Source organism: Dicentrarchus labrax, unplaced genomic scaffold, assembly GCF_905237075.1.
Source record: "Dicentrarchus labrax unplaced genomic scaffold, dlabrax2021, whole genome shotgun sequence".
Taxonomy (NCBI): Eukaryota; Metazoa; Chordata; class Actinopteri; family Moronidae; genus Dicentrarchus; species Dicentrarchus labrax.
The window spans coordinates 21,347,986-21,368,632 of NW_026136701.1; the positions used below are offsets into that span (position 1 = coordinate 21,347,986).

Consider the following 20,647-nt stretch of genomic DNA (forward strand, 5'->3'; position numbering starts at 1 on the left):
AGATTGTCTCCCAGCCTGTTTTCTTCCTTCTGTGTTCCTGTCTGTAAGAGCAACTTCTGCCCTCCTGCGCAGACACATGGTGAGAAGAGAGAAGGGGCAGAGAGTGGGAGTTGAATAGAAAGGGACAAAGACAGGAAAATAAAGAAGGAAGGGCAAAAGAGCGAAAGCCAGGCAGAAAAATGTTGAGCAGAAGATGCTCAGAAAGAAGAAAGAGACAAAGAGTAAAAAGGAGAACCGGTTGCTTCACACGGCAAGTGGTTGGAGGAGAGCCATGCTGGTTCACTGGAGGATAAGGCCCACTTTGTCAGCAGCTGTCTGACCTGAACTTTCTTTGATTAGCCAAAGACAGCCACTCAGTTGAACCTCCTCTCGACAGCGACCTTTAGCTGAGGCTTCTCTTCCTTACTGTGATGTTGGAGACAAACGGTCTTTAAAACAAGAAAGAAAAGAAGCTATATATGGGAGCAGACAGTGATTTCGAAACTGCCCGTGGAAGATGTAACGTGTTGGTGGATCCAAGTTGTTAGAAGGGGATTGACGATTGTGTTTGAACTGTTAGGTGTATTGGCCAATTGACTGTTTTGTGTCATATGCAATTTTATTGTAGTTCTGCAAGTGTTCACAAAGTTGACACAGTTGTACGTTTCAGTTTCCCACAAGAACACAGAACATGATAACCACAATACAACGTAGTTAGCACAGTTAAGAGTGTACAGTTAAAATGTTATAAAGGTTCGGTCTAGACCTTTATTTTAAAAGTGTCCTGAGTAACTTCTGGCTGAATTGGCGCTATACAAATATTGAATTGAATTGAATTGAATTGAATAAAACAAAAAAAAAAAAAAATCTAAAGGAAAATTTATAAATTAAATAATTCATAAAAAAAAGATGAAAAAACAGTACCTAGTCGTAGCCACTCTAGATTGATCCTCCAAGAGCTGTCTGATAAAGAATTATGACTTATCATCCACTTATCATCATTCCAAGAAAGCAACAAAGGGGGACCAAATTGTCCTCAGTTGCAGCGTTATGTCCTTGAGAGCAAATTAGTTTTTTTCAAGGTGAAGGGTACCTTCAAGCAATTTAGTTAATACTGTACTGATGGTGGTTAGGATGTTTCCCAGTGTTATAATTAAAAGGTTATTTACACAAAAATTCACTTGTCGCACTAGAGCACCAGAAAATCAGACAAAAACAATGGGACAGAAACAAAATAAAACTCACCAAAACCAACTTTGTTAGTCTTTTACCAATTACCAATGCTGGTTGGGTCAAAATAAACCATTAATTCTCGAAGTTAGATGTGACAGTATTCATGAAAATGGCCACAACGTGAGCTAACATTAATTCTTGGGGACAAATGCGCCTGTTCAAATACTGAAAGTGCTTGTTTTTGCCACTGACTGGCTCAGATTGTGTCTGACAACTTTATGGGAACGATCCCTACAAAGATCAGTCATTTATTTTAACCAGAAACAGCCTTATTATTGCTATCACTCGCGACCAGACTCATTGACAACAACGATGGCTAATTTTGTAACATTTTTAACTTAATTCAAAGTGGATAGAAACAAAATGAAGCTCAAAACAGTCTTTGTTGGTCTTTCCACCATTGCAACAATCACAAACTCTGCTTTGGATGAAATAAACCCTTAATTCTCTGACATAGATGAGAAAAACAGCAGTTTCAGTCTCTCTCCTCGGTTGTACACGGAGCAGACAGGCTGTGTAAACCAACCACTGAGAGGCAATAGCAGCACGGGGGGAGGGAGTGTGGTGTCATTCTCAGCTCAGGACACTGTGACTCTACTATATCTTTACATAGAAAACAGCTGTTTCTATGTGTTCTGTTCGGTTTCTGCTATAGTAATGTTCTAAATCTCATATATTTCCTTTAAGTTTTAATTAATCACTTAGTGGTAAAGATTGCCAACATTGAATAGAGCTAATATCAGAGAGTAATGCTGTGGTCAAGTAGATTGGAGACAGACATTTTTCTGCACTGTATGTTTAATGTGGGAACCCACTTGCCAATATAATGATAATAATAATAATACATTTTATTCATAAAGTACTTTTCATGTTACTCACTTCACATGAGTTAAAATACAAGGCTTAAAAACGAAATCGAAACAACACACTAAAAAAGTATACGGCACACAACAATCAATCACACATTAAAAGCAGTTCTGAAAAGACGGGTTTTGATTAGTGATTTAAACGAGGATGGATCAGTACAGTCTCAGATGTAATTGGGGAGAGAGTTCCAGAGGGAGGGAGCAGCGACGGAGAAGGCTCTGTCACCCCAGGTCCGATGCTTGGTCCTGAGTGGTAGAGACAGGAGGTTGGCATCAGAAGAGCGGAGGCTTTGGGAAGGAGTGGGGCGACGGAGTAGGTCAGTGAGGTAGGAGGGGGCTTGGATATGGAGGGCTTTGTTAGTGAGGAGAAGGACTTTGAATTGGATCACTACCGGTGCGCCAGTGTGGAAATGACGCCACAGAGACCAGATTTTAAAACTCCAGTTTACTGCGAAATACAGAGAGATTTACCTTTTCAGTAATAGGCTTGATCAGCACTGTGTGAACTTGTTTGGCAACGGCTTGAATGTAAAAACACGTTCATTCAAGCGTAAAAAGTCCTGGACTCCAGCTCTAAAGGCTACATCAGGTGATATTTTTGTTACTGTCAACAAAACCCTGCTAAAAAACAAAATCAACAATGACCTTGTGTGCTGCTGAATACTTTCAGACTTTCCAGACTGTCTGTTGCTCTCATCCCCACGCCCATTCATTTTATTTTTTAAAAGACTCAGTAATTAAGCCTCACACAGCTGGGCACTGAATTGTTTAGCAAAATATAACAGGAGTAAATTGTCTATTTGCGTGCGATACTATTTTCAGATGCAGATTTGGTGCTCTAGTGAGTTTTTACTGCAGCAGCACAGTGTATGTGGAATTGTGTGTGTCTCATTAATGCTTTTTTAATAGTTTTTGGACATCAGTGGAAGCAAGAGAGCCTTGTGTGTTCTGTGTCTGAAAGGTCACAGGTTTAATACACATGTCTCACATTTACTAATGTCTATCCATCAGCTGCCATGTGGTGACCTTTTTTCAGTGTCCTTGAGCGAGACACAGCTTGCTTTATTATACGTTGCTGTAGCTAAGAGCATTAGTTCAATGCTTTAAATGTAAATGGGTTTATTCCTAACCCACGATTCACATGTTTCACAGTCAGCTTTCCTAAAAGAATGAAAGGCCCAGAACACTGAGCAGTTTTCTCCTAACATCTGCTTATTAATCTTTGTATACTGGCCCTGGATACAAGGATACACATAAAAGGTTTTCAACTGAGTGTTAATAACTTTTTTTTTTTTTTTTTTTACCTGAGCCTCTGCAGTCATATACTCGGTTGCTTAGAAAACACATACAAAACTAATCAATAACCGTCAGTATGCCGCTTAAGTTACTAAGTTCTCGTGATAGGTGTAGAGAACTGCAACTCTTAAATACAAATACATGGTTCCCTCTACAATCCATGATTTTCACAAGATTTCGGTTTTCTTTGGTCATGTTTAATAAAAATCTGCCACCCAACTGATACGCTGTAGTACTTAAAGGAGAGCTCCGTCCATCAAAGTCCATTTACAGGGTATAGGATAGTACTAGTTCACTAATTGTATAAAGCCTTTTGTGGCCCCAGAGGGAGCTGCGTGAAGTCTGATAAAATGCCTCAAGTGATGTCCCTGGAGAAATGAGCTCCTCATCTCTGCTGCAGGCTACCACCTCGAGGCTACATTAGCCGCCACTAGCATAACACAGAAGAATCTTCTACTGAACTGTTGTGGTTGGGTCGCGTTGTGGGGAATGTGGGCGCCAGGTTTCGACAAGGAAGAAGGAATAGTGGAATATAAAAATATTTCTGGTTGTGCTGCATCTATTTTGATACTTCTTTAAAGTGTCCATTGTGAGTCTGACAATGTCATAGGATTTAAATACTAAATTGGTGGAGTTTACCATGTTAACGTGTTTATCATAAACACCCAATGTTGGTAGTACTGACTGATTTAGGTAATTTGGGGTTTTATCTAAGTTTGAAACACGTTGCAGTCCAGAGTTTTGGCCAGTCTAAGCCTTTTATGGTTCATTTATGTCACTGAGTGCCAGTATCTGAGCACATATTGAGTATATGAAATTCTCTCCCTTTTCTGCATGCTTTGTGTTGACCCTCTGGAAAGCGTTTTTCCAATGTGTCTTGTGAATTCAGGCAGTTCAGTGCCTCACTGCTCATGCTACACTAAAAGCTGAAGCTTTATATATTTATATTTCTTTAAAGTGGCAAAGAGCTGCCAAGACGATGCACCAACCGCATACTGCTAGGAGTTTGTAAAATCTTCAGGCGGATGAGACGCCGTGGAGAGCTGATGTTTGCTGTGTAGCATCAACATTAGCTGTATTTCGTTGTTTACTTGTTCAACAAATATAACACCAATCCCATATGAGTATTGAAGTTCTGAAGCTCCCTCTAAACTTTCATTGATTGCCGCATTGATGTTCACTTGGGTTTTAGAAAGAAAATTACCCAGAGTGCATCGGGGGTAGTTAGGAGGGCCTGGGAGTTTGGAGCTATATTAACACCTCTAAAATTGTTACAGTAAAAAAGGAGGTGATAGGTTGCTCAAAAGATAGATTTGAGGCGTAGTATCACTTTGTGTTTTCTGTATGTTCTCTATATTGTGCTTTAGAGTTTTCTAGTGAAATGCACAGGATGCATTCCAATCACTTCCATTATTGACAAGATGTTTTTTACTCTCTTAACGGTTCCACGGGATGATTTTTTTTTTTCATTCATCAAGAGGAAAAAATTGGTTCATTTGCATCAATTTGCACTGCATATCATTGACTCTGCTCTGAAATGTTCTGTCAGTCACGCACACCTCGGCTACACTCTCACTGCCAACAGAAACACTGGAGTCTGTTCCTCTTCCTGACAGCTTTCCTTTATCAGTGAATAATGACGTCCCACATAACAAAAGCTTAATGTTTCCAAAGTGCAATTTACTTACTTCAGGTAAATGCCATAGAGCGCTGTCTTGTGTGTGTTTTGTCTTTCAGTCCTGTGAATGGAGAGCTGCAAATAAGGAAGTACTCGTATGTGGACCAGCTGCCGGTGTCTGAGATCATCCATCAGGTAGGAGACCCATACAAACACCAGGGTCAGGTGGGGACACTCAAAGCCCACAAACAGGCCTGTGTTAATATAATCCAAACATTTTTAACATCCATTTTAGTAGCGAATGGAACGTTGAGTTCTCGTCTTTATCATCTTTCATGCCTTCTGCGTAGGCAGCCATTTATTCGTGCTCCTGTGTTTTTGTTATTCGAAGTGTGTCCACGCTTGTCCTTAATTTGGACACGGAACAGAAAGTTGTGTGCAACATCCACCAACTGATTCTTTGTGTCGTTTCCATGGTGACAGCTCTAAGTGTGAAATGTAAGTGCCTCCTGGTCTCAATGTGGAGGGGCCACCGTGAAATCCAGCAAAATGGATAGGCAGGATTGTGGCGAGGAATTGTGCATTCACCTCATTCCCAAATGGATTGTGGCTTTCAGTCGGGCCGACCTTCACAAATGAACACCTATTCCTCCTCATTGCACCTTTAGAACCTGTGCTCTGCATTCAAAGTAGGTGGTCTTCGTTCTTGTGTCGCTTTTTCTCAGATTTTCCATTATGAGCCTATTAAAAATACTATTTCTGTACTTCCCCTTCAACTTGTGCCTCAGAAAAGTAAAGAAGTCACATTAATCTTTGCCACAGGCAAGAGCAGACATTAGTGTTGCTTACATTTGGGGTTCAGCTGCCGATGAAAGACCCATACTTAAAACTTCTGAGAGTGGAAACATTAATGAGACCATCCACACAGTATTATCCATTAGTATCCCCTCAATAAGTTTGTGAAGTTTTATGGTAATCAGTTTTCTTGAGACTGTGTGAGAGAACTGTTATTCCAAATGTGTAGTGATTGTTGAAGCTAACAAAGTGAAATCCAATACAGCTAAAGCTGAAACAAAAAGTCAAACTGAAAGCTTTTTTAAATGGATTTCGTGTTATTGTACAGTACATTACCAAACCAAACTGTGTGGAATTTGCATCTTGTCCACGTATCTGTGTGGGTTTCCTCAGGGTGCTCAGGGTTAAGTGCCCTTCACCAAGGCACTGGCTCAAATCTGGAGTTGGTCGCTGGGCGCTGCATGGTGGCTGCCCACTTCTCCTAGCACTCACAGGATGAGTCAAACAACAACATTAACAACATTTAGTTTGTTACTATCAGAAAGTGAGGAACATCTGATGAAAATAAATACATTTTCAAAAAATATTGTTAGAACTGTAATGGTATAATGAAGTACTCATATCTTACTCACTCACTTGGTACCGGCAAGTACCCAAATGTAAGTACTCGTATTTGGTCTGAAAAAAGTGGTATAGATGCATCCCTTATTATTTACTTGTATGTAAAAAGTAGTCATTCATAGTGATGAATCCACAGCAAATTATCTCCCACCTCTAAAGTCTCCCAAAGCTGGTTTGTGTTTTAGTGTCTTTCAGCTCATTGTTTTGGTTTTTCCACAACTGTTTTGTTTTTGATTCACTCTCACCGCTCTCATCAGCGTTGTTCTCAGCAGTAGCTGTTTTCAGCAAAAAAGCTCTGATAAATCCACTGTACACTACCTGCCCAGCAACAACTAGCTGGTGAACATAGTGGAGCATTTAGCCGCTACAGAGACGTATTATTCTCAGGAGTTGTTGGAGAGCAAAACAGAGCAAAAAGGAGAGCAAATATTTTAAATTTCATTTGTTAAGTGGACAAAAACACAACTCCAAATGAATAATGTTGTGCATGTTCACCATATCAACTTTATAAGGATATCAGAAGTAGGTAATACAGGTTTCAGTATGTTCAGAATAAAAATTAAATCGCTGTAATGCTCGACCCGATACCCAATAAGTATACATTTTCTACCCCAACTGTAGGTTAGCTGTCTTACACCAGATTACTCCATCTTCAGGGTAAATGAGTATCTACCACTGTAGCTAGTCGTACAATTTGAGCAACTTGTTGTGTTATCTTTGTTAAAATGACAGTTGTTTTTTAGGAGTTCAAGAGTTGCATCTTCCGCGCAGTAAGTTTTAGCCATACATATGCTGTCTAAACTTAGTGTCATCTTGCAATGCCTCAGAGGGAATATGATTTCAACTGAAAACAAAGGCAAACATTTTAATGTGAGGTTTTTGTTGAGAAAAATGTGACAGTTGAGCAATTGTTTGTCTCATTTAAAATGCTAAAACACAAGTGCTAAACCTGGTCGAGTGATGTTAGAGCCGAAGTAGGATCAAAGCAGTTGTTTTTTGGGCTTTGCAAAACTATGGTCTCACCACTTCCCTGATTAGTAAGACACAGAGGCATCACATTATGAAACTTTATAAAACAGTCAATCATTTGTTGAGGCTCCTGGGTCTGATTTCAGTGACAGTACAGTAGAGTTTAAGTTGATTTGACAATGATGTTTGTCTCCACTATGTAGACGGATACTACACTATTGGTGTTAATGCGACAGGTCAGATCCAAGTGAACCGAGTAAGTGCTTAAAAAAATATAATCTGGAAAACCCTCGGGACCCGCTGCTGGAAACATCCCTGGCTGACATTGACTTTGGTGTGAACAAAGGAGTCACAGTCAGTTGGCCCAGAGAAATGAAGCTGACCAGAGGCCTGAGCCCTGTCAGACGCTTATTGAGTATCGTGATGGGAAATAGGAGGGGTCTCCACACCCAGCGGCACTCTGGGAAATTGATCGCTGAGGACTGCCTCAAATGCCTGGCAAACACTGGGCAGTTTCAGATCTGCTGCCCAGTAAACTGTCTGTAATTTTCCGTACATAGAAGCAATCACACTATGGAAAGCTCACTTGCTTACTCACAACCCCCCCCAAATTCATTTTTATACATATTTTTCTGTCTTTGTTGTTTTTCTCCCCCCCTACTCTTTTTAAATGCACACACACAAGCACACTCGTCAACCCGATGACCCCTGCCAGAGATTTCGATTATCGGCTAGCACTCCTGCTGGGTTGAAGATGGGAGTCCTGACAGACTGAGTCATCTCTCTCCCCCTCACCATAATCCATCTGCACTGCAGCAGAATGACCAATGTCCATAAAGCCTATTGACAGCTCTCCTCTTTTTGATTAGCTGTCATATTGTGCGCAGAACTCTCTGAGATATCTTTGTTTTCATGCCACTGTGGCAGCGCCCTTTGTAGTTCGCTGATCAGATGCACTCATCTGAAGAACTAGATGTGATTGAATCTCACAAGATTTGATGTCTGAAATATTCCCAAGTGGTCTGTCGCTGATTTCAGTTGTGCCACCAACAAAAACAAATCTTCTCACTGTGTTTATCTTCTAAGAAAAACATTTTTCAATTTGCCAGTAGACCAGGCGACGGCTTGTAAATAGACAAGCCATCTGAATGACTGACAGTGGATATATAGGGCTGTGCTGTATGGCGTCTGTATACAAACTTCCCCTCATTGTGTACGTGGATGTGTGTATGCGAGGGCTTGATTAATGCCCTGTCACCGTTGGCAGTTGTCTCACAAGTGGTGACAGGGTGAGTACCCTCTTCCTGCCACCTTCTCTTCCGAACCTCACACATTTCATCACATTGCCAACGCCTAATCACAATATGTTCAGTTCTGGAAATAACTAAAAAAAGCTCTTTATTTTTTTCCCACTCTCTGGTGTATTCTGCTTTTTTCCTACCTCGCTGCTGTGAGTCCTGGTCTCTGGCGTCAAATTGTTATTTGTTCTTTTGCCAGCTTGACGCCACACCATATGGCTCCAAAGAATTGAAAATGGAAACACTGAAAATTAATGCGTTGCCTCCCTCCCGTCCCTTCACCAAATCCCCCTTCCCTCACACAGCCTGCAACACTGACACTTTTCAATAGTGGATCTCGGCATTGTGTGGCTCATAGGCCAGACCCACTCAGACAAGCTCCTTGTTTAATCAAATATCAATTATAATTTGCTTTGCTGCCTTGCTTGTGCTCAATAATTACAAATAACATTGTCTAGAAAAGCAAAACAAGCTTTATGAGATAATAATGCACCTGCTACTTTGACTGTTGCAGCACTTGCCGAGGGCTTAAATGTCCAGGCAATACAGTGGAGTGCCCTGGCAGTGGCACAGTGGCTGCTGTTTTGTCATCCGGCTCCGCACAACATAAATTTGCTGTGGTTTTGACCTTGGAGTGTGAGTGTTTGGCAGGGTGTTTCAGACCTCCCTCAACGACCATTAGCATCCTGCATGGTCATATTAATTAGCTCCAATCAATCAGGTGGCTAGCTGTTAATTGATTTTACTTGTGAATTGAATACGCAACACAAAGCGTGTGTAATGGAGGCAGGCTGCTTGAGTCTAAGTCCCTGTCCTTGGCAGTAGGATGTGAATGGTTTTGTCAGTGAAGGTCAGCAAGCACTCTCCTCTTTTCTGCTCCCCTCTCTCATTTCTGTGCAGAATTTTTTTTCTTCCATTGCCTCGCTCATGTCTGTTTTTCTTCTGAAGGAGCTGTATTCTTTTTTTCATTGTCATTTTTTTTTTTTTACTTTGGAAAGTCAAGACCTCTCTAATTTAGATGGTGTATAAATGGGCTGATAATTTACAAGGAACATCTGTACAAAAATTCCAAAGATACACCAATCAGCCATAACATTATGACCACTGAATAATACTGATTATCTCGTTATCGTGGCACCTGTCAGTAGGTGGGCTATATTAGCCAGCAAGTGAACATTGTGTCCTCAAGTTGATGTGTTGTAAGCAGGACAAATGGGCAGCGTGAGGATTTGAGCGACTTTGACGAGGGATTGTGATGGCTAGATGACTGGGTAAGAGCATCTAAAAAAAATGCAGCTCTTGTGGTCTGCAGTGGTCTGCAGTGGTGCTGCTGTGAACCAGCGACAGGGTCATCTGGGGCCAAGGCTCATTAACGCACGTGCAGAGCGAAGGCTGGTCCAGTCCAACAGACGAGCTCATAATGTTATGGCTGATCAGTGTATGTTTGATGGTAGAAAAAAAATTGCTGTTGTACTGGATTGCATTAGATTCTGTAGGTGGACCTGGGACCAAGTCGTGTATATTGGTCACATTTCTCTGATATGGATCCCTTAAATGACCTGTGTGTAGGATTTAGAGGCTTATAGTAGGGAAGTTCCAGATGCAACCATTTGAATACAACTCAGCCTTCCAAGCATGTAGGAAAAACTACAATGGCTGTGAAACTGTAGTAACATGGCGGTTTATTATGAGGACCCGCTCCCCCTGTAGATAAAATCATCACATTCTGAGCTAATGAAATATTATATTCAGGTGGTTATACAATAATGACAGCACACCATTTCTGCCAACAGATCCTCCTAAATGTTACACTCTGGACCTTTAAATCAGGTTATCAAAGATTTTTTTGTTAAACATTTGACTACATTTTGTACAAGACAAATTAATGATTTGATAGTGTAGATAATAACTTAGTTGATTACATTTAATTTTGTTAAAATATGTCATCATCACCCTCTTTATCTGACTTTATTTTGCCCACTTCTCTTCTATTGTCTCTCTCCCTCTCTTCCTTCTTGACATATGCTCCTCGATCTGCCGGCTGTGCTGACGTGGCTTCCTGTCACAGTCGATCCATCTCCCTTTGCTCTTCCTTACCCAAGGGGCTTGCGCACACACACACACACACACACACACACACACACACACACACACACACACACACACACACACACACATATATATACATGCACACACACAGAGTCACAGTCACGCACACCTCTGCCTACCATTGTCACGGAGGTCAACTGCCCCCAATGGCCACATACTCCCAGTCATCTCTTATGAACATCCCTGGTCGGCCCCTGCCTCGTCCTCCAGGTGTTAACCTCAGCTCCTCTGCTTGTCTTCCTGACGGCCACTTTGTCACCAAGTCTGTAGCTGAAAGTGTCAAATGTGTAACACAGATCTGAAACATGTAGTGCAGTAAAAGCAGGAAACAAACACGTTGAATATGTGAATAGTGAATATTGAATATGATTTGGACTGCATTTGTGCAGTCTGAAATCAGTGGCCGTGTGATGTGCAGGCTGAAGTGTCAGCTCAGTATTCATCTGCTTATGTCAACGTCTCAGTGGGACAGATCACTGTTGTCATGGCTCTGTGTCCGTTTGACCGGAAAACATGGAGGACGACAACTCAAGCATGCTGGCAAATTTGATTAGGATTTGGGGAGATGCCTCTGTTTCTGCTAAACTAGAACGGATGGGTCAAAATCGACCAGCATTCAAAACTGTGACAGGATTCGGCTTGTGGTGTCAGCAATAAATTAGGAGCTTCAAAGTGGGCCAGATAGCTAAGCAATGGGCAGAAACTTGCCATAAATCCAGTAAAGTCAAAGAACTGCAGATTCAAGTGATAATTCTCTTTCGGTTTACCACTACAATCGACCCCTTTCACATGTCACATTTGATACATTGCTTGTGTAAAAATATTGATTATAACTGCTTTAAGTAGTTTTCTATAACATTAAATACAACTAATAAGCAAGTTAGTAAAAAAACTTCCTTAGGAGGGCTGCCCCCTAAATGGTGATGATTTAAATCATCAGTCGATTAACTCACATTTTGTCAGTCAAAATCGGATATGAAAACTTTATATTCCACCATGTGTCATAAAAAAACGAAACGTAAAGACATTCATCACTGTCCTTTGTTTTAGCTGCATCATTGTACATTGTGGCTTGTTTCTGGTTGCTGCTCCAATGCTCCCACCGCCAGTGCTTATGATTTTATAACTGAACTATGAACACGATGAACACTTTTTATTTCTCTGACTTTGTAAAAAATATATTGTTTTCCCATCACTTTAGACAGTTGATGGACAGAGTGTCCGTCAACTTTCTAATTGCCTTGCAATTTATTAAAAATTGATTCTGTACAACTCGAACGGGCATCAAATATTTTGCTGAATTTCCCTTTTAATGGGAGGCTGAGAACTGCTGAATTGGCATATGTACAGTGAACTCCATCGCAGTACAAATAAGAGACTGGCACATGCTGTAGAGCTTGTTAAATATGTGCAGTGTCTGAAATTACCACCCACTAAGCACCAAATGCCAGTAAAATGTGTCTTAGGCAGCTATAATGTTCATAACACTGGCTGAGACTGTAACATTTGAACACTTCAGTGATATACAGTTTGTCCTGTTACTGAAACGTTCTTCCTGCTGACCACTGTTCTCTCTGTCCATCAGCCAATCAAAGAAAAGATTCAATTTGTGTGACAATCAGGCTTCTCAATGGCGGATTGTAATGCTCCTGCTACATAAAGCAGCATTATCCCTACTTGTGGAGACGGGGTGATGATGAACTTGACCCACAGTGATGAGTGTTAAAGTTAAACACTGCACCTGATTCTATTCATGAAATTGCATTTAGAACAGCCATGATTACATGTTTCTTAGAATAATGAATATTAATTACTTTGGCTGGTGAACATTATTGTAATTTCTTATTAGTTTAACAGCTCTTGGTAAGTGAGGCGAAAAGTTAATTTCAGGAGCAGTGTGTGGCTGTGTACTCATGCCTCTGTGCAACCTTTGTGCGTAGGCTACTGTCTTTTCAAGGCTGTCTTTTCAATCCAAAGTTAAAATTGGATTACGTCTGACTCCAAATTTATTTAACAGCTCAATCAAGTCAAATCAATAGAGGTCCACTCCCATAAAGAATGCTAAAGCAGAGACAGCAAGACATTTGCAGAACACATCAGACCTGAGCTCCAGGCTAGGCATATTGTTGGACAGAGTCAGGGCTGGAGGTTCAAGGCAAAGAGCTTCACATTTAAAGCTGCATTCAACATGCAGATAGTGACTAGTATCGTCTGCTTATATTCATTTTTATTGACCAACAATAGGATTTTTGGACCAAACTGTTCTGGTGACTCCCAGGGAGTTCCCCTGAGAACCACATACCTTCAAGGGCGTTATTTCTGTTTGCATTTGCCCCGCCAATAATGAACGCTTAAGTAAAGTTGGCAGGCAGTTGGCACAGCAACATCAAAAGGAAAAAGGAAACTGAAGTTAAAATCAGGCTCTGAGACAAAAAGTCTTGTAGGGGAAACATGACACTAATGAAGGCTGCTGCAGGAGTTGAGTGAAGGGCAGCAGCTCTGCAGGTGTGCTGGACTGTACAGTAACTTGGCTGAGGCCCTAAATAATGTGTCTTTCATAATTGTATGATGGTATGGTGTATTGTTATTGTATATAAACCACAAGCACAAGACGTAAATACCCCCTGAATCGATGCATCAGCCTAAAGTGTAAAAAACTCTGGTAATCTGCTTCATTTGCACTGTGTCAGTGTGTTTTAATCAGATTTGATTGACAGTGGCCTGGGAGCGTGAGCAAATAGATCCACAGCTGTCAATCTCAATCCTGATTGGTGCATGGAAGTACATGAAATCACACAGTTTTAACTTAGTCCAGTAGGAAGAGCATAGACAAGAAAAACATAGGTAAATCTCTCATGTGGTCACGTTGGCTCTCAGCATTCATGATAAGAAGTTAATTGTGAAAGTAAGTTTTCAGGGCCTTTCACTCAGGGCTATTTTTGGACAAAACACCCACTTTGATGTCTGCTTGTCTGATGTCAGACAAACGAGATGAACTGCTGTCTTGTCTGACATGTTACATGTAGTTTCTCTTGTTCTCTCACAAAAACACCATTGAATCAGATGCTGAAAGATGCTTCTTTATCTGCTGCTGACTGATTGTCTGTTGAAGCACTGAGCTGTTCCCACCACATAACCTGCACCTTGGTTTCTGCCAGGCAGTACTGTAGATATAGTGTCTGTAGGAAAGATGTTGTGACTGACTGGAAGATTGGCCCATTTCACAATGGTACTGATGTGCGTGTAAGCCTGAATTTAACTTCAATCTTCTTTTTTCTGATTGCATTCCATATGTGGTTATTGCTGGACATTGTTGGCCAATGAAAAATGAATAGAAGCAGAAAATACTAGCTAATATCTGCAGTGTGAATGCAGCTTTAAACATGAAGCTCTCTGCCTTGGACCTTCAGCCCTGACTCTGTCCAACAATATGCCTAGCCTGGAGCTCAGGTCTGATGTTTGCTGCAAATGTCTCTCTGTCTCTGCTTTAGCATTCTGGATGGGAGTGGACCTCTATTGATTTGACTTGATCGAGCTGTTAAATTAATTTGGAGTCAGACGTAATCCAATTTTACTGCTGTTTTCAGTCTTTCCACATTAGGAATTGGAAGCGTTGTCACGTAAGTAACTTTGGATTGAAAAGACAGTAGTCTGCGCACAGAGGTTGCACACAGGCATGGTACACAGCCACACACTGCTCCTGAAATTAACTTTTCGCCTCACTTACCAAGAGCTGTTAAACTAATAAGAAATTACAATAATGTTCACCAGCCAAAGTAATTAATATTCATTATTCTAAGAAACATGTAATCATGGCTGTTCTAAATGCAATTTCATGAAAAGAATCAGGTGCAGTGTTTAACTTTAACACTCATCACTGTGGGTCAAGTTCATCATCACCCCGTCTCCACAAGTAGGGATAATGCTGCTTTATGTAGCAGGAGCATTACAATCCGCCATTGAGAAGCCTGATTGTCACACAAATTGAATCTTTTCTTTGATTGGCTGATGGACAGAGAGAACAGTGGTCAGCAGGGAGAACGTTTCAGTAACAGGACAAACTGTATATCACTGAAGTGTTCAAATGTTACAGTCTCAGCCAGTGTTATGAACATTATAGCTGCCAAAGACACATTTTACTGGCATTTGGTGCTTAGTGGGTGGTAATTTCAGACACTGCACATATTTAGCAAGCTCTACAGCATGTGCCAGTCTCTTATTTGTACTGCGATGGAGTTCACTGTACATATGCCAATTCAGCAGTTCTCAGCCTCTCATTAAAAGGGAAATTCAGCAAAATGTTAGATGTCCGATTAAGTTGTACACAATCAATTTCCCTACAACTTCCAAGGTAACCAGACAGTTTCAACACTGAAATGCCACCAGTCATCAGGATTAAAGTGTATAGTTTCTACTGTATTAGTTGTAATACAGTCCTTCCAGAAAGAGTGTTTTTTGTGATTGTTGTGGGCAAAAATCCTTGATTATGCGGCACGTTTTCTTAAAAAATGCGATGGAATATGCGGGGTATTTATGCAATTTTATGTGATGAAATTGCGGGAACTTGCAAAAACTGCGGTTTGATGAAAAAGAGAAAAAAAAGTTATTTCCCCAACACCCTGTTCTCACTAGGCTACTACCTTAATGTAAAGAGTCATTTCTTATTACTTCCTATGCTAAGCAAGCATACTACATCACAGAAAGTGCTGGGAATATTTAAGTTCTCATCTTGTTTTATTTCAGACCTTAATAAACTCATGGCTCAAACTTACAAAACATTGATGAGTCAAACAAGTTCTGTAGCTTTACAAAAGGAATATACTACAACTTCTGTAAAAATGAATAAATAAAATATGAAAAAATAAAATGTGTGCTTCCTGTTTTACAGAGGTAGCTATACAAAACAGACATCTTCTGTTAAAATAAGTGCTTCCAGTGCACAAAGTGCAATCTCTTACTTTAACGTAAATTTACATACTACTAATATACTTACCACTGTAAGGTTTTCATCGCGGGCTTTGCAGCTTTTCGATGATGTTCACGTCACGTAATTACGTCACTTCATAACGTTCCAGTGGCAACAGGGGAAAATGGCTGCTCTTGAGTGAAGTAAACGCAACATTTTTCAACTTTCTGCTAAGATATATGTGACTTTTTTGAAACGAAAGTGCATGGATTATGAAATCATGCAAGCCCCGCATATTTTCGTTCTATGTTCTATGGAGGCTTAAGTATGTTTGTGAATTTAATTTTTTTGATGAAAAATTAAATGCTAAAAAAACTCAAGAGTCAGAACTGTTAACAAATAAGAAAAGAGGTGTGGAATTTGAAATCATCCATCTTTGCTCACTACTTCTTAGCCGGTTGTTACCCCCCGGTGTGCATAAACTACAGATTGTGAGCTTCTTTTTAAAATACAGAAATGTGAAATTATTGGTTATCTTATCAGTGCTACTGACACATGTCAGTCAGGAGGATATTCACTATCCTTTTTGTTCCATTTGGCTATGAACAAACTCCTGGAAAAAGTAGCTGGGTCAAGCTTTCTAGATGCTCCACTATGTTCACCAGCTAATCACTAACATTGTCTTCCCTTTGCCGCTGGGCGAGAAGCGTACAGTGCGATTATAGAGCTTTTTTTTAATCCTTTTAATGGAAACAACCGCCTACAGGAGAGCAGTGTACCTCAGTAACTCTCACATTGTTTTATCAAGGAATATTGATTCATGCAGGTTTCATTTGATGCACATGCTGTGCAGTATGATGGATAGCTGTAGCTTGTTCTATGGCTGTAGTGAGACTCAGTTTGTGGGTAATGATGACCCTGGACTCTGATTTCACACCAGCTTCTAATCCTCCAGGACCTGTCAGTCTGCTGTCATCCCGGCTCTAGCTCCTACTGCAGTGTTTGTGTTTGTGTGTGTGTGTTTGTACGTGTGTGTACATGTGTACGTGTACGTACTTTAGAAAGTGTAAACTTACACTGGGTACTGTAGTAGCGCTCAGGCAGGCTAGACACACGCGAGTCTCCTAAGTATTTGTGTAGCAGCTTTACTGCGCTGTATGTCGTCCTAACGTTGTGTGTACAGTTTGTGATTCAGGCAGACTTGGAGTGCGTGCTGTGTGTTCATCCTCTTTGCCAAGTCCTGGGGTAGTGGCTTTGGGGGATGCCTTTTCTGACTGGTGATTTCTTGACTGGATAATGGCAGCTTGTGTAGTGAGGGATAACAAAAATCTCTTAAGTGCGTCCTCACAGCCTATCTATAGCTTTGTCGACAGCAGAGGAGTTAGGAAGATTTTTTAGAGGTTAAATCTCATCTCTCCGCAGAATATTGCCGCCACATTAGCATATAAATGTGCTCCTTGTGAGATGCATGTTTAATACGGGGGAGATTTAAAAGTATAATCATACACAAAGTGATGATGTGGCAGTGAATGGGACAAACACAAGACAGGGGAGGTGTACTGATGAGCTTTACCACCCGCTTTTTGTGTGAACCTTTGTGTGTGCGTGTGTGTGTGTGTGTGTGAGACAGCAGATAGTGTACATAAAGTGTGTGAAGAGATAAAGTGAGTGTATATGTGATTCTGCGCCTGCCTGCTTCTGTGAATGACAGAACAATCAGCGGTGGCCTCAACAGGAGAAATATACACACTATTACTAACCTGCAATCTCCCGTCCCCACCTCACCTTAACTCGTCTCACCCCCTCTTCTCCCCTCAGAAACCAAAGCAGAAAGACTGGCACCCTCCTGATGGCTTCATCCTGGGCCTGTGGACTCTAATCCTCCTGGTGTTTTTCAAGTTGTACGGCATGAAGCACCTCAAACACATCTTCTGAGGCCTCAGCGTTTACGCCGCTGGATATCTGAGGACGTGAAGCTGCAGATTGGGAGCTTTTACTGAAGGGATATTAGAGGAAATGTGGAGTTTGTGACAGGCTTATTTTCCTGAAACTGGAAAGGAGATTTATGGCACCACAACTGCCCCGCCAGAAACTGTGTGATGCAATTGCTGCCTTTTTTTTACTTTTTTGGATGATCGCTCTCTACTGATGAAATGTAAACATTGGCGTATTATTCCGTATGTGATGTGAGAAGGGACAAATACTTGAAAGTCATGCCTCAGATATGCAAAGCCCCAACTCTGCAAGGCCATTTTCAACTTTTATGTGTTCTTTTTGACAAGGACTCGACTTTATATTTATTTCTTTTTATGTCGAAAGTTCAGTTTTGTCAGTTCATTCCATAAATTGCATTGATTTGGTTAAAAATGCACTTGAATTGAGTCCACAGATAAGAATTTAATTTATTTTTGAGAGCGAGCTGCTCTGCATATTTCAGCAGCTTTTTTGTTTAAGTGCTACTTAGAACGTGTGCCTGGTCACAAAAAGAAAATGTGGGACGAGGGCAGGCTGATTGGCTGCGAGTGGGCTGTGGAGAGATTACTATTTAATGTCTCCCTTGTTCATATACATTACACCCCTTGACCGTCATATCACGCTTGTGAAGGATAACAATCGCACATAATCCCATCTAGCATGATGGACCCGTCCACTTTCCCATTCACCAAATTGCCCTCCCTGTGGAAACATCCATTAGCTCCCCAGTCGTGTACTCCGCTGATTGTATTCTGGGTGATGGACAGCTATTTCCCCGGCCATTCCACGTCTCGCACTACAGCAGCGATAAGTGAGTGATAACCTAGTAAGCCGCCGGCCATCCCAAATGAATCTCCTCTGTGCTGGGACGCGTTTTCCTCCTTTTTTTCCCCCTTCCCTTTTCTCTCCATGTGTAACCACTCTGCATTAGGCTCATTGTTGGGGGGGAGTGACTGATGCTCAAAGCATATGGATTGAACTTGAGGTAGTTTATCTTTGCTCCATGGCGCAAGGACCCGCCCGCCGGGTGCCCGCTGCCACTCTCCCTTGCGGCTGAAGTGGAAAATAGATGGAGTTGGAAATTGAACCATATGTATTGGAAGGAAGCTGCTGCGTCAGCCACCAAGTACCTTTTCTTATACATTATTTATGCAACGCTTATTTCGTCTTCCTTTTTCCTCCTGCTTTCTTATTTCTTGTACTTTTATTCCCCTTTCAGAGAGAGCAAGCTAATTTTATTTCCTCAATTGGCTCGGATTTTGAATAAAGATGAAACACTGGATCAAAGGAATGTGATTGTGTCTTTAACTGCCTGTTTTATTATTATATATTGAGTTTCCTTAATTACTCTGTAATACTGTTTCAAGACCTCCAGATCGCCTTTTTCTGTTACAAACCCTTGAAGATATGCCAGGCAGAGCTCAGTCTAAGCATATTTTTTTTACCACAAAGACATTATTGAAATCGGTGCTGCTTGAGTTGACTTCCACACCTGCTCTGTTGTTTTCTTACTGGAAACCTTTCAAACAATCCAAGGAGGTTTTTAAATGTTGTTTTCTTTCTGTTCCAGTCTTTTATTTCAAAATACAGAATACCTTGGATCCAAGTCTCCTATGCAATTGGTGCATACTAGGCTGGCAGCAGATACAACAGAAATTAAAGCCGCCCTATCTCAGATGGATTTGTTTGTTCTTAAACCCACTTCAAAATTTACTCCATCTCCTCTGCGCCTCGCGTTCTTACTCGAGCACTCACAGATGGAATTGAATATACTCAGCCTTTCAGTGTGGTGATGTACTCTCCCGTCTCCTCTGTCACTATGGTTTCCCTCTGCTAATAAAGATCAGTGTCTGTCTTCCTTCACACCTGACTTGGTGGGGAGAAACCAGTGACAGGACAATATTAGAGCAGCCATCTCCAAAGAGGCAGAGAGATTTCAGGCTGAAGAGTCAGGCAGGATGCTCTGAATATGTCACATAGGTTGTTCAAACATTGAACAGCTTCGGTATTCACCAGTGAGCGCAGACACATACACTCCTTGTCTTTAGAAGTGGAACAACGTCGACATTAGCCGCATGTGGCAGCCTGCTAAATTTAATGATTTACGCACAAACAAACAAGCACACACATGCTGTTTTGGAGACTGTGTGTGTGTATGTGTGTCTGACAGGTTGTCCAATTTCCATGGAAACTCTGGATTTCCAACAGCTTGCCTGTCAGTGAGCCTTTGTAATGTCAATCATTCCCAGGAATGATAATAGTAATTTGAGCAGTTACAGATTTTCATTCTAATCTGCAACAATAGCTGCGGCATAAATCATGCTCAGTGGTGCTCACTGTGTTTTATATTTAAAATGTGGCTTTGCTTAAACTATGCGTGAGAAAACAAAAATAAAGAAGAGGAGAGAGTCTTCCACTCTGATGATGGTTGCTTGTAGAGAAAGGACTGTAATAAATATGAACAGCTTTCTCTTCAATGTCCAGATTGCTCTGAAATGTATGCAAAGCTAAACATAAGAAATCATTTTGGTATGTTAGATGGCATTTTTGGCCTCGGGGGCAGTACTAGATCATTATACCAACTACTGTTTCCAAATTCAAGAATTAACTTTCAGTCTCAATAAAAAAGTCTTGAAAGTGCTCAGAACAAAATTGAAATTTTAAATTCAACGGGAAATCTCCTTCTGAGGAAGATTGTATGATACAACTGAAAGCTCTGGAACAGCTGCTAAATGGACCTTGAGGTGAGATTGCTTTTCATTTAAAACTGACTTGTATGACAATAACATCTGACTGTTCCCAATTTTGACCAAAACCCCACTCAACTCGTGGTTTTTTGGTGCTTTCAGGCACATCTAACAGTCCCGTCATTACCTGCATCTGCAACAACTGAGCAAACTCCATCTACTGTGCAGACTAAGTTGTGGTTGAAAGCTCCAGAAAAAGTCAATAAGTGGACCTTGACTTGGGGGAAAACTACTGA

General features: G+C 41.0%; 1 protein-coding gene across 1 annotated transcript in view; it reads left to right on the forward strand.

The window, feature by feature from the left end:
• Positions 1–18,951, forward strand: part of pigk (phosphatidylinositol glycan anchor biosynthesis, class K) — a 32,368-nt gene extending 13,417 nt beyond the window's left edge. Inside the window, exons 10-11 of the mRNA XM_051423033.1 lie at positions 5,112–5,187; positions 17,509–18,951. Of these exons, the coding sequence (XP_051278993.1) occupies positions 5,112–5,187; positions 17,509–17,625 (193 nt within the window). The 3' untranslated portion in view covers positions 17,626–18,951. The remainder of the gene's footprint in view (positions 1–5,111; positions 5,188–17,508) is intronic.
• The last annotated feature ends 1,696 nt before the right edge of the window (positions 18,952–20,647 follow it).